The sequence below is a fragment of the Anopheles cruzii genome, chromosome 3 (assembly GCF_943734635.1).
Source record: "Anopheles cruzii chromosome 3, idAnoCruzAS_RS32_06, whole genome shotgun sequence".
Taxonomy (NCBI): Eukaryota; Metazoa; Arthropoda; class Insecta; order Diptera; family Culicidae; genus Anopheles; species Anopheles cruzii.
This window is the reverse complement of record NC_069145.1, coordinates 38,346,747-38,360,264: the sequence shown is the minus strand read 5'-3', so window position 1 is coordinate 38,360,264 and position 13,518 is coordinate 38,346,747. Positions and strand designations below refer to the sequence as shown.

Sequence of the window (13,518 nt, the reverse complement as noted above, 5' to 3'; positions counted from 1 at the left end):
ACCAGCGACAATGTTAATCTCTAATACTCTTTCTAAACGTTCGTTTTCACGGGCCGGGTTGTTAGTCCCGCGCCAACCCCCCTGGAACGCCGGAATCGGGAATCGAACCCATGGCCAGCTGCGATACAGGGACGAGCGTTACCGACTGCTCCTATCACCGGGGGCCCATTGCCTCTGGGGCGAAACAGAGTTCGCCGGGCCTGCTAGTGATGTTTTAAAAGCCGACCTTTTTCACCAGCCAATGTAATGGCTTCATCCCCTTTCGGGGTAGGGGTAATTATGTTACAACATTGACTGGCTCGCCGATGTTTGTCGTAAATGATAGTTTCCCGCACGACTGAGTCCCGGACCGTGGGTCGCTCCACCACCACTTACCAGACCCTCCCACTCTCACCGTCGCCGTTGTCGTCGTCGAACGCAAGCGTAAAAAGCCCAAGAAGCTGGGACGCGGACGCGAAGAATCCCGCTCGAGCCGATAATTAAATTCCTCGTTCACCGGCCCGTGGATGGTGGATTTCCTGGGGACGCCGGCAAGCCGTGGGGCTGCACCCCAACGACGACGACCAGGTCCGGTCCGTCGATAAGTACAGCTCTCGGGCCAAACAGTTAGTGGCGAGCCCGAGGTCGGTGGCTGGGCTGGGTGGATTCGCAAGCCTCGGTTATTGACTTTTGGTCTGGATTCGGTGCGTTTCCCGTCCGGGGTTGCCCACTGCCTGCCGGTAACCTAATTTCCCGGTGCAGACTATGTTTTCGGCCGGCGGTCCTCAAGAGATCTGCAGAGTGTGCCCTTAAGTCCGATGAAGGTCAGGAGCAACCTGGCTCGGGGAACCCCACCCGAGTGTCTTTGTTTTGGTCTTTGGAACTCCGAGTCCGTGGGCCCCGAAAAGGAAACGTTAATGGGTGACTCCGCGGTTGCGTTTCTAGTTCTGGGATGTGAAACCACTCGCTCACTTTCACCGTCGCCGGCATCCGGAAAGCGTCTGGGCGTGCGGCGGGCAAGGCGCATAATTGCGCTTCATGCGCATGGCGACGGCGGCGGCCGGCTGCAGCTCCCTCGGTGCTCGGCCTTCTTGGGGAAGCTGGCCGTGAGCTGAGATCGTGCTGACGTCAAGCGAGCGCGGTCGGGTGGTCCGGAGCGAGCGAGAAGGCGAAGCTGAACCAACATCGTCGGTGCGTCGTAATCACCGATTCCGCTTGTTTTGTTGCGCGCCCCACCAAGCGCGCGCGCGGCCGCCGGCTGTCGGAACCGGATCAACGCCGCGAAACAATCTTCATCGGCTTGTACCGGGTTGGGTTCAACAACCCTTCACCAGGCACCAGGGGTAGCTGGGGACCACGTGCTGATTACAAATGCGCCACGGAAGCCGTTCCTCCGCCGAAAGCGGATCTTGGTTGGTCCCCTGGCGGGACGCGGGTTGAGGCCAGGAGGGTGGTGGCCAAATGGTGTAACTTTCGCTTTCGAGAGCTTTCCGAGCCTCCCGCTACCGGTGACCTACGGCCTTCCGGTCGGTCGGAGTCTTCGGCGGCGAGCGGCGGAGGTTCTCGGCGGACGTAGACGCGCCACTAAAAGTAGCAGGCCAATGACCAACCGTGGCGGCAGGTTGTGCGGCAGGTGGTGCGCCGAGATAACGGGTCCCGGCCGACCGCGGGTCTAACGGATCCCAGAATGGCGCTGCTTGAAATCGACGCGGCGCGCTGAAGTTGTGGTGCGGGAACTACGGAGTCTTACCCTGGTGGAGTGAATTTTGGGCCAATATCCCCAATCCCGGGAACGATTCCCTAGGCTGGCTGGGGAGCCTGGAAAGGTGAAAGCGAGATCAGCAAAACATCGGCTCCTCCCGTGCTTTGGATTGTGGCTGGAAATTCCCCCCAAATCAGTGTTGGGACGTGACGGAAAGTTCTGGAATAACTTTTGCGCGTGCCTCTCTTGAGGACCGCAGCTGTCATCGCCAGGAAGGTGTCCCTTCGCTAAGCGAAGATAAGCGTTTATGGCGGGACAACCGGCCGGCCGAAAACGGGTCCGCACAGGTCTGGAACGGGTCCCCGAGGGCTCGCAACTCCCGTTTATGGACCGCGGCTGGCACCGGACATGGCGCGCCGGCAAGTTACGGGCTTTGATACGCCGTTGGGTCCCTCTCTGATGTAAGCGGATGGACGTTGCTTTCATTGCCACGTCGAGCCACGGAGGATGTGCAATTTCTCACGCCACGCCATGCCACGTTTTTCCGAGACTTTTCCGATTTGAAGCGCGTGGAAATCCCCGCGCGACCCCATCCCCGTCTGCGAGGGTCGGTTGTTGTGGCTGCGGCTGTGGCAACGACGACCACGACCCGGTCGGCTGTGACGTGAGAAAGCCGGAAGAAAGGTAGATGAAGATAGTGACAGCCCGCATCATCGCTACCGCGGATACCGCTACGTACACGCCGGGCCTTAGCGGGCCCCTTTCTCGTGTACTTTTACCATGCCACCATGCACTGTGTGCTTATCGTGCAAACGGGGGTCGATACTGGGAGCTCGTTAGATTTTGGATCAATAACAGCTCAAAGTTTGGCAAGTGAGTTTAGCGGCACGCGGAGGAATCCTGAGTCAGTTCAAGTACATTCTTGAAACAAAGTTATTGTGTTGGGCTCCAACTGAATCCACGCAATCTTTGTCTTGAGTTTTTGTCTGACGTCAGCGAACTGAAAGTTCAGAATAGAAATGAAGTTTCTTCTAAAATTAGTTCTGAAAACTCTGTTACCTCGGATGAGTAAAGATTTCAAGTTCAAATATTGGTCTTGCGAATTGGAAACCCACATTTTGTTGTCCTTGGCTATTGTTCTATTCAGTGTCCTCGTGGACACAATCTTCAACACGTGAGCTTCTTTAACTGACAAGACATGACATGAATTCGTGAACTCTACTTACCACCAAAGTACAACTCAATAAAACATTGCCCAAACACTGGACTGTTGCCTTTCTGCAAGATGTTTCTCGTAGTTTCGGAGCTTATGACGCAAAACGAGCTGAACCAATCTGAAGCCATTACCGAGGAGCAGAACAAGTGAAAAGGCAAGATCTGCCCGGTTCGAGTACAAGATTGATTCTAATTTATTTCCACCAACTCTTTTTTTTATAAAAAAGGGTTCTGTGCGTGTCGGTAAATCGTACATACGAGGTGTGATCAATAATTTTCGCGACATTTGAATTTTCTCGGGCTACGTATATCCGATTTTCGATTTTTTTATGGAGTTAGGTTACTACACATGTCAGTAAGTTATGGTGAAAAGTTCGGCCATTTTGAGTAATTAGTCAATTTTTGACAGCTGTTTTGCTTGGACGTGTTTTGGATCAACGTCGATTTTTGTGTACTCCAAAAGTAATTGACCACGAAGCTGTAATTTGAATTTTGGAAAAAAGGAAAAAACAGGAAAAAGTTACAGGGGGCCAAATCTAGAGAATACGGTAGCTTTGGCATCATTAGTGTGTTGTTTTGGCCAAAAATTCGCGCAGAAACCACGATGTGTGAGGAGGGGTGCGACAACCAATTTCGGGTTTTCCCACAAATTCGGACATTCGTAACGGATTGCTTCGGACGAATTGCGCATAACTTGCAGAAAATATTCTTTATTGACCATTCTATCCTCTGGCAACAACTCATAATGCACCACGACCAATCGAAGAAAATTGTAAGCAAAACTGTTCACATTCGACCAAACTTGGCTTTTGGAAGTTCACATCTTCTCGGACCTCTGGCAAAATTTTGAACTACCGATAAGCAATGCTTTTGGTCTTAAAAGCTTCACCATGAACCACAGCCAACGTTTCGTTTTTCACACAGAATTTGATAAAGATTCTTTGCCATCCATTTTTTGGAAGAGACAAAAATCGACGATGAGCCAAAACACTTCCAAGCAAAACAGCTGTCAAAAATTGACTGATTACTCAAAATGGCCGAACTTTTCACCATAAGTTACTGACATGTGTAGTAACCTAACTCCACAAAAAAATCAAAAATCGGATATACGTAGCCCGAGAAAATTCAAATGTCGCGAAAATTATTGATCACACCTCGTACAAAGTTGTGAATCAGGTGCTGATCGGTTTACAATAGTTCTCTTAGTTGAAGTTGCGTTCACTTGGTATCCGGTTTGGTGGTACAGCAATACCTGTTTTGACCCCCCGAACTTAATCAACCACTCAAAGAACAGCGATTTTCTAAGAGCATCATCACCGTAAAATAGAAACATGCATTTTATGCGATTCGGTAGCAGTTTTTTTGAGCAGGTAGCAGAAAACCAATGTTGTCTGAAAACCGTTATTTTCAGGCACAAAAGTCGACATGGTCTAACCTCTTAAAAGATAAGTTGCAAACTTTTGTTTGGGCATGAAATCGTTTGCCCGCTGTCAGAACTAGGCAGTGTTGCCAAAAAAGCATAATGAGGCTATCCAAATTGACAGCTAGATCCATCTGTTTACACAATGCGGTTTCATACTATTAGACCTGGTATATTCTCTTGGAAGTAGAAAGTAGGAAGTAGGAAGTAGAGTTCCATTACCAAGGCCACTTGGAAAGTAACCAGAAATCGAGATACCTTATGGTACTAGATGATATGTCAGAAATACAATCGCTTGTTGAGTTGATAGAACTATAAAGTTTAGACACGAACGAATAAATTGTAACACTGCACAAGATCTATCGCTATTGAAGGAAACTTTCTGTAGATCTCACTAGATTGATTTTGGCATTAGGGAACGAACATCAAAATACTAGTCTTGGACCTAGTCTGATAGCGATCGATAACTCTGGTCTGATTAGCATTGTGAGCAATAGACGTAGACCACTGCGATCTAGATTCAAGAGTCCTACAAGAGTCTTGGACGTCTTGGACTTCTTCGATGGACCAACCGCTGGACCTGCGCAAAGCACAATCGATACAGGAAATGGAGGATATTTGGAGGTCCGCGCCGCGAAGAGGAAAGTAAAGAAAGCCACCGCCGAGCCACCGTCACCCTTGCGCACCATTCTAATCGCAGCTGTACCCTCCGGACCGATCGAGCACATTCACTTTTCCACCTTCGCTGGACACCGGCCGCGCGGACCGCTGTCCGGCATTCCACTCCGAACCGAGGCTTTTCCACAGATTTATCATGTGCGCCGACTGATGATGGAAATTGAAAGTAAAAAGCCCCGCCATACGGACGGCCGCACTCGTGGCGTCAATTCCGGCGTTCCCTTTCTATTTCTGCACCCGTAGACCCCGGATCCCCCGGAGGCTCCAAAACATCGACGCCTGGAGCACGGAGGAAGCATAAAAAGGCCGGCCAGGTACGGGCACACACACACGGGAAGGGGGGCAAAAAGTAAACCCACGTCGTTACCCCGTTTCACACTCCTTCTCCACTCTTCCTCACTTTCGCTCTCGGTTAATTGTGCTCCCTAAACTGACCACAGCGCGCGCCCTGGGGGCGCGAAGTGAGAAAATCTTTGTCCAACCTTCGGCCCGGTGGCTTCGGACGGAAGCGCCGGGTCAGTCGAGCGGGCAATTTGAGTCCCCCCCCCCGGGGGCCTCCTCATCCTCGCACCTCGGCGGAGATCGGTGGAGCGAATCGTGATGATTAATGGACCGTCCGAAAGGCGGTCCGGTCGGGAGTGAAAGGTCATTGAATTGTACACAGCTCGGTAGGCAAGCAGGATCAAACGGACTCCGGGAATCAGAACGCAACCCGCGGCGATACCTTTCGGGCGGCCCAATGGATTCTACATTATGATAGACCCGTAATAGAGTTTCCTGAGCCTGGTGGACCTGTGGGAACCGTGGACCCGAAATCGAAGGGAATCACTTCCGAGTGCGATTCCTTCTACTTTACGACCCGACCCTGGGCCCCCGGACTGGGCCCAGGTACACCAGGCTGGGAAAGTAATTAAACTCCCAAGTGCGTTTCTAATCGAGCGACTGGTTTCACTTTCTTGCGGTTTCCTTGGGTCCGCAGTCCGGGTCCGGGGTCCGGAGACGTCACCCAACACGCTGCTGCCAGCCGCCGTCCAGAAATGCGTCTGTTTTTATTTCCCTTCGCTTCGCTGCCGGCTGCTTTCGGTGGCTGTCCACGGAGCTCCCAGGCTGCCGGCAGGTTGGGTTTCGGTGGCCGGTACTTTCACCGGAAGCGATACGGCGATGGGTTGGTAGGCACCCCGCCGGGGAAGGAACCGCACTCGGTCGCGTCGAAATGGGTCACCTCACCAAACGGTCGGCCCACCGGGGATACGTATCCCCCCGGTGGGGGGGGATGACACTAATGACACGCTGATTGGGGCGGCCGATTCGGAAATCAAAGCATAATTAAGACACCCATAATTTACGGGGACTTCGCCGAAGGTCTCGGTAGTCTCGGGGCGCACCTTTAATGATGGCCTCGTCGTTTCCTGCGCGGCCACCTATCTGCCTACGGTCAGCTCGCCCGCCGCGTGGGGAGTCTTTGTTTTGGGTCAATGGGGGGCGAATCCCAGAAAACCCAGAAAACCCATCGCGCACCGCGTGGCCACCTGAGGGCGCACCGGAAACGGTGACCGTACTTTACAGGACTTTGCAGGTAGCGCACGTGGCCTGTCAAACTGTAGCGCCCGGGTGGACGAACTTGAACAGCCCGGGAGCCAAGAGCAAACGTTAATCGCATCGTTGACCATCGGGCCGGATCGGCGCGGCCCCATCACCCCGGCGGTCAATTGATGTGCTACAAAAAGGCGGTTTCGAAAGTGGAGTGTGAATAATTGCCGGCAATTCAATTACGGGCCACCTCACGCGGACTCACAGCTTTTATCTATTGGAGTGCTTTCTAATACGCGCGAGAGCGGTTTCGCCGGTGGTGATCAGGATACGATTGCTTCGAATGTGTGTGCCATTTTGCTCAGGTCCGTATGCAGAAAACTGGAGAAAAGTCTCGGCGTGGAGGGAAATTGTCCGGGTTGCCGATAGTCAGCAGGAAAGAGAGAGAGAGCGAGAGAATTGAGTTCATTTGCCTTCCGTCAGGCGGTAGGCGGTGTCCAAGACCCCAGATATTGGACTCCCGGACCAAGGATAGAGTTCGGATCGGGCGGACTATAAAAGAGTGACCGAATTGTCCTGGGCTGGCGGCAAGGAATGGACGCTCGCTTACCTTAATCGATTCCCAACGCGCGGCAAGGAGCCATGTCAAGTCCAAATTTAAATGGATTCTGTCCACTCACCGAGGCCGAGCCGAGTCCGGACCGGACTTGGTCCGGAACGAGCGTGCGATCGCTTCCAGATGATGAAGCAGTTTAATGGCCGGGCCGGGCCACCATCTCAGCAGCAACAACGGCGGCGGCTCCAGCTATCGTTGCATCTAACAACCTGGAATTCCGTTATATTTGAGTCGTTCGGAGCGACGGCTGAAGTTCCCCGGGTCGTTTGTGGTCTCGCCCGGTTTCCCGGCCGGGTCCGCGATGCATCCGCACCGCGATTGTTACAACAACCTTCCCGGGCCCGGGTAATTGTGGTTCGCGGTGTGTGGCGGCAGGAAACAGACGGCGCACCGTCGAAGTGCCACCCTTCAGTGGAGCCCTTTGCCTGGGCCCCCGAATGGGAGAAACCGACGGAACGGGCTATGAAATAGTTTCGTTTCGTTTTTAGTATTCATTTGGCGTGTGACGGGATGCCCGCCCCCCGCCGCATTCCGCCGCACTCGGGGGCTCGATGGGGTGCAAAAAATAAAAGTAATAAATGCTCACATTGACAGTCGGCCGCCGGCGTGCGCGCGTCAGGAGGTTTGCACTGATTCGTTTGCAGCTGGCGGCCCCCGAGCACTTTCGATGCCATTGGCCCACATCGTCCCCGAGGGGGGTCGGCGGGGGCCAAGTTCGGTCCGCGCTCCGCAGATGGCATCCGGCTGGTGTGATGAGATGGAAAATTAAGAAATGATAAGTTTGGCACTTTCGCTCCCCACAAAACACGGGAACAAGGTGGATATATTTTGCACTCAAAATGGTGCGTCAACGGTTTTTGGTTGTTTGTTTTTCCACGTAGCACCGGCCTCCATCGCTGATGCTGTGCGCCCTGGGCTCTGGGCTCGCTTCGGTTCACTTCGTTCAGCGATTGATTTCCATAATGTATAAAGTTGCTTGATTAGCTGCCGACGCTGACAAACAGGGGCCAGAACGGGCATCCGTTCGTAAGCCCTGCAAACCCTGTGTTGGGCCCTACCGGGCCCCAAAAATCAACGTTTATTGGAAATATGCAAAACATTCGGATCCCCAATCACTGCTGGCTGCCAACGCCGTTTGACAGCCGTCTCGGATGTGGCAACGAGAGGGGACCGAAATCGTTTATTAAAAGTTTTCTCACCACCGTTGGCGGCCCTGCTGTGTGTGGCCCAATGTGGGCCTTTTCACTACATTTTTCATACCATTTTTCCAGTGGTGCCACCGGCTTTTTATGTTTGTTGCAATTTATGAACTTTAGCTTTTGGGCGCGAGGTTCGATTAATGACTTGTGAATGCAGCTGTCAGCGGTGCAGGGCTCTGTCGGCGATGAAATGGACAATTAAACGCCTGAAAGTATGCACATGGGCTCCAGCCGACGGACACGCGGCGGACACGTTGGTTGGTCCAGCGGCGGACACGTTGGTGAAACGAACCATTTATCGCCAGAAAGTATGCAACACTACTAGCACTATGACTGCAGAAGCGAGCTCAGCGATTTGGTAGTTTGTAGTTTTGCCTAGTATTTTCAATGCGGAAGACATTGAAGGCACTGAAAATGCATTCCAAAGGACACGAACATAGAAACTGTGAACCTCTCATCTGTTTGGTGGGCGGTAATGCAGCAAACTCCACTGTGAAAGGTCGTCGGTTCAAATAAAAATAGATATCGGCGTCAATACTAACCTTTTAATTCGCAGTTCGTCAACTGGAGTGCAAAATTTGGAGTTTAGCTCTGTCCGTTCTAATAATAACAAATAACAATAACATCTTGCAATTACGTCTTAGCGCTAAACAGCCGAGTCGGCAAAACTCGAATCGCCCGGAAGAGAATAGTATTGAAGTTTTGTAATGTTCGGGGTGGTCCATCATGTGTTTGGATTTTAAACTATCGATTCTTCTTCTTCTTTTGGCGCTACAACCGCTGAGCAGTCTTGGCCTGGCACCAGAGACAATGCTAATCTCTGATGCTCTTCTGTAACATTTAATTTTTACGGACGGGATTGTTAGCCCCGCGCCAACCCCCTGTCACGCCGGTATCGGGAATCGAAACCATGGCCGGTTGAGTTACAACCGATCCCGGGATTCGAAACCCAGGCCAGCTGCGTGACAGCGAAGAGCACTACCGACTGCTCTATCAGCGGGGGCAAACTATCGATTATTTCTCTTTAAAAACGTCAAACTTCATTATGGAAAATGTAAACAATCAGAAAAAACTTTGACATTAACGAAATGGGACGCTCTACGCTTGCAGAAAATTGGGAAATATTAAAAAAATACTTCCAAAGAGGGAGAGTTTTCAACTCAAACTGAACGAAATATAAAAAGCTCATTTTCACCGCAGTGGTTATGTGAATAAACAGAGTTGTCGTAATTGACGTTTGGTGCGGATTTTGGTCTAGCGGCTCATTTTCCTTCAAAAACGAAGAAGGAGCCGCAACCGTCGAGAAATGTTGGCTGATAGGTTCTTGGTCGGAGTTGAAGCTGAAAACTTGGAAGACATTTGGATTCCACAGGACGGCGCTACGTCAAAACTATTGACATAAAAACCGCCCTGGCGCGAGACAGGCGGTTCCGAGCGTGTCGCCGCATCCCAGAAATCAATCAAAATGTCAGCGGGAGGTACCCTTTTCTGCCACGCTCCCTCCTGCCGGTTTGCCGATCGGAGCCGGAACTTTGGGCTCCAGATCGCGGTAAAAGTGAAAGTTTTCGCATTTCGGCGTTCACTGGCGGCGTTCGGGTGAAAGCATAACGTAACCGTTGTGGGGGCACATACGCACCAGCCGGCCAAGCGTTCTGACGACCCCCGCCACGTTACGAAGCGTTGCTTCGTAGCGTTTTTCGCGCAACGCCATCGCACATTCTGGGGCTTCTTTTTCTTCCGCTTCGCTTAGTGGATCCGCGCCGCGGATCGGGGCCGGAGGATGTAATTAAGTAGAATCCCGATGATAAACCCGAATTTACAGCTACGAGCGTGTTTCCTGTGCCGGCGGGCATCTCGTCTCATGGCCTCATTAGTTCACCGGACCGCAGCCGCAGCAGCGGCCGCCGGCGGAGGTTTTGGCGATCGGAGCCGACCGTAGCATAAATCAATAAATCAATCCCGGGGCCGGTGGGGGTTCCCGGTGCATCGCCCGCGGTTCGAGGTTAGGAAGTGCACCGCCAAACGGGGCTTTCTGGGTGGCTGCACCCGCCATCGGCCGAAACCGCGGTCAGATAATGACGATAATAGCGGCGCGTCGGGAGTGATAATAAGGCGCAGGCCTCGTACGAATAAAATCATTCGCCGTGCTCACCCCGTAATTAACATACTTTTGACAGACGCGGGAACCCAGAGCGAACCCCCCCCGGCCCCAGGAAAGTCCACGCGCGGAACCGGACCCCGGCGCGCAGGATGAATAAATTTATGGATTTCGGTGTCGGTTTTAGTTCGGCGACCGGTTTCCGGTTCCCCGGCGGCCATAATTGATGGCCCGAAAGCGGCGTCCGCGGAGGCCTAACGGTGCCGCCTGGGCGTTCGACGTCGAGAGCGTGCGACGCGAACGCGTTCCGAGAGTCACGCACTGTTCCCGCCGAATGTGTCACCCCCGCCGATCGGCGGTTGGGGGCGTTGCTCTCACTCCCTCTCTCTCTGTATCACTCGCACAAAAGCAACAACAAAGAAGGATAAAAATTAGGTCAACCCCGCTGTGTTTCGCTTTCGATTGTGCGCGCCCGTTTCCGGTTTTCTGCGGTGAATTCGAAAGGAACTCCGACGACGGAACTCCGACGATGGCGCTTGGTGTTTTGTTTTTCACATTTCACATTTATTTCCTCTGATTTCTGCTCGATTTTTGCTCCTCTTGCCTCTTTTCTCCACACTTGCTCTTATTTACAATTTAATGGTCGGTGTGTGTGTGTGTGTGCGAGTGTGTGTGTGGGTGCGCGTGTCACGCACAGCTCGGTTTGCGGTGTCTAAGGGGCCTCTTCTCCGCGATACTACAGCTTCCTAGCGTTTCTGCTCATCTGCCTGTGGTTGTTAGTGTGTGTGTGTGTGTGCGGAGGGGGGCCTGAGGTTTCGGGGGGGCACCGGTACGGTATCGGGAATCGGTACGGTTTCGGTAATTGGCAGCCTGCGGGCCGCAGTCGACGCCACCGCCGCCGCCGCCACCGGTTACAGTTAGCCGGCGTCGGACGTTTTGGCGTTAACAGTTACCGAGCGGGCGGCGCCTAACGGGGCCGATCCCCGCCAGCCACCCACCCAGCCAGAAGGCCGATTGGCCGATAATGGCCGCACCCCGGTGAGGAAAAAAGTCTTGGGAACGCGCGCCCCCTTTTGGGACGCGCGAAAGACTAGATCTCGGTTCTCGGGACCGACGGCAGAAAAAAGGTAGCCAGAGGGAGAGACAGAGAGACAAAGAGAGAGATAGAGAGAGACGGCGAACCGGTCCTTCACCCGGCCCCCGGGAGTTCCCGGGGGTCGGGCTGAGATGAAGCGCGGAAGAGATTGCGATGCGGGCCGGCCTGACTCGCTTCGAGCCGGGCACGTCCGCGACTCGGGCGACGACTACGGAGGAGCCGTCGCCAGTACTGGGATCGAGGGACGCCAGATCGAATTACCTCAATCGGCCTTGTCCGCCAGAAGCGTTTAACCAAGTAGGGGCAGTAGACTAGAGTCGTAGTAATAGTAGTAGTAGTAGTAGTAGTAGTCTCAGTAAGTAAGTACGGCGCAGCCTATCAGTGGTGGTGCTTGTGTGTTTGTTGGTTTTGGTGTCGAGATTCGATCGCGCGGGATCGATGGCCTCTTTCAGGTCCGGGTTCCCGGGTTCGCGGGACCCCGTGGTTTGGGAGGAAATGGTTGCTAAGACGTGTTCTGGCCTGGTGCGGTCGTGGTGGTGGTGGGCATCCTTGCTGGTTGGTAAGGGTAGAGCAAAACCTGGTCACAACAAAACAAATGAACAAATTCCAATTCCTCATCCTCATCCTATTGGCTAAGTTAATAAATTAATCTCCACCGGTCCACCGGTCAATAAATTAGGGGATGTGTGTCGGCCGGGCGTTACTTCCGGGCGGGTTTGTGGCCGGCGTAGGCGATCGAGTGAGCGGGCTGGCTGTGGGAACCGTAGTCACCGTAGCCGCTCGACTCCCAGCCACCGGCCGAGCCGTGGTAGGCGGTGCCGTGGTCATCCTTCTTCGACAGCAGCTTCTTCAGGAACAGGAACTTGGACAGGACGAGCGCGATGACGGACACGATGAGCGCCTTCTTGGCGATCAGCGCGATGCCGAGCAGGGCGAGCAGCGCCAGACCGACGATCTTCAGCTTCACCAGCCCGAGGATCGGCAGCAGGGCCTTCAGGATCTTCTTCTTGCCGCGCGCCTCCGCCACCATCGAGCGCATCTGGCCCTTGACCTCGTCCGGGATGACGGAGGACAGGCTGCGGGCGGCACCGGCCATGTCGAGGTTGAGCGAGCGCTCCCGCAGGAAGCTGACCGACCGCTCGAACACGTAGTTCTCCAGGGCATCCTCACGCGTCTCGACACTGTTGGCCGACTCGACCGGTGCACCGGCATCGGTGGCGGGCGTGTAGGCGCGGGAATCGCGGGCACCGGCCGCCTTCACGAACGAAAGTCCACCGGCCAGGCTGATTTGCGGCTGGTCGAAGAAGTCACGCGCTTTGCGGTAGAACTGCAAAGAGAATGGGAAATCCGTGGTGATGCTCGGGATCGGGAACTAGAATTCAGAGCGGGGTGCGATGGGGGCCACTTTTCTACACGCCAACTTCTCAACTACCGCGCCCCAGCCCTTGTCTGTTTGCTTTCGGGCCAGTCGGGGACCGAAGCAGCTAGTGGAACTTCACCAGAACCAATCACTCTGAGTTCACGACCTCCAGGAGATGGCCTCCAAAGCGTTCGACCAGGGGACACTTCGTTACTTCGCAGTACCTCGCGGTATTTCACTAGTTCTTCACGGACAGGGGGGTGGTACACGTACCGTCATCTGGAGGCAGGAGATCGAATCCTTGTCCAGGCACTCCTTGAAGTCCTGGGCAGCGGCCAGGGCGCAAACACTCAGCACACAGACTAACAGCTTCATCGTGGCGACGGTGGAGGTGGTGGTGAGTAACACACAAAAAGGGTTTAGCACGCGACACTCTGGGTACGACGTCACTTCGATCGTTGCAGATCGTTGCAATCCGGATCGCTGGTTGGCTCTGAGGCTCCTCACCGGTACGGAACTAAACACGGATTGACAATTTCCCTCACGCTACCGAGGTGTTTATAAGCAGCGCCCGGAATCCGCCCGGGTTGCCCTCTCTCCGGTGCCCCTCTGTGGCGCTACGGTG

At 53.8% G+C, this 13,518-nt stretch overlaps 1 protein-coding gene across 1 annotated transcript; it reads right to left on the bottom strand.

The window, feature by feature from the left end:
* Positions 1 to 12,233: 12,233 nt before the first annotated feature.
* LOC128273764 (uncharacterized) lies at positions 12,234 to 13,268 on the bottom strand. The gene is made up of 2 exons (XM_053011801.1): positions 13,167 to 13,268; positions 12,234 to 12,860 (listed from the first exon to the last, which is right to left on the bottom strand). The coding sequence occupies exons 1-2, from the start codon at positions 13,266 to 13,268 to the stop codon at positions 12,234 to 12,236; spliced, it is 729 nt and encodes a 242-aa protein (XP_052867761.1).
* Between the last annotated feature and the right edge of the window lie 250 nt (positions 13,269 to 13,518).

What these genes read in the sequence shown, in the direction of transcription:
- LOC128273764 (XM_053011801.1), bottom strand. Translation starts at nt 13,268, where the DNA reads ATGAAGCTGTTAGTCTGTGTGCTGAGTGTTTGCGCCCTGGCCGCTGCC. An exon ending in TCTCCTGCCTCCAGATGACG is followed by an intron (nt 12,861 to 13,166) that starts GTACGTGTACCA and finishes TTCTCTTTGCAG; the next exon opens with TTCTACCGCAAAGCGCGTGA.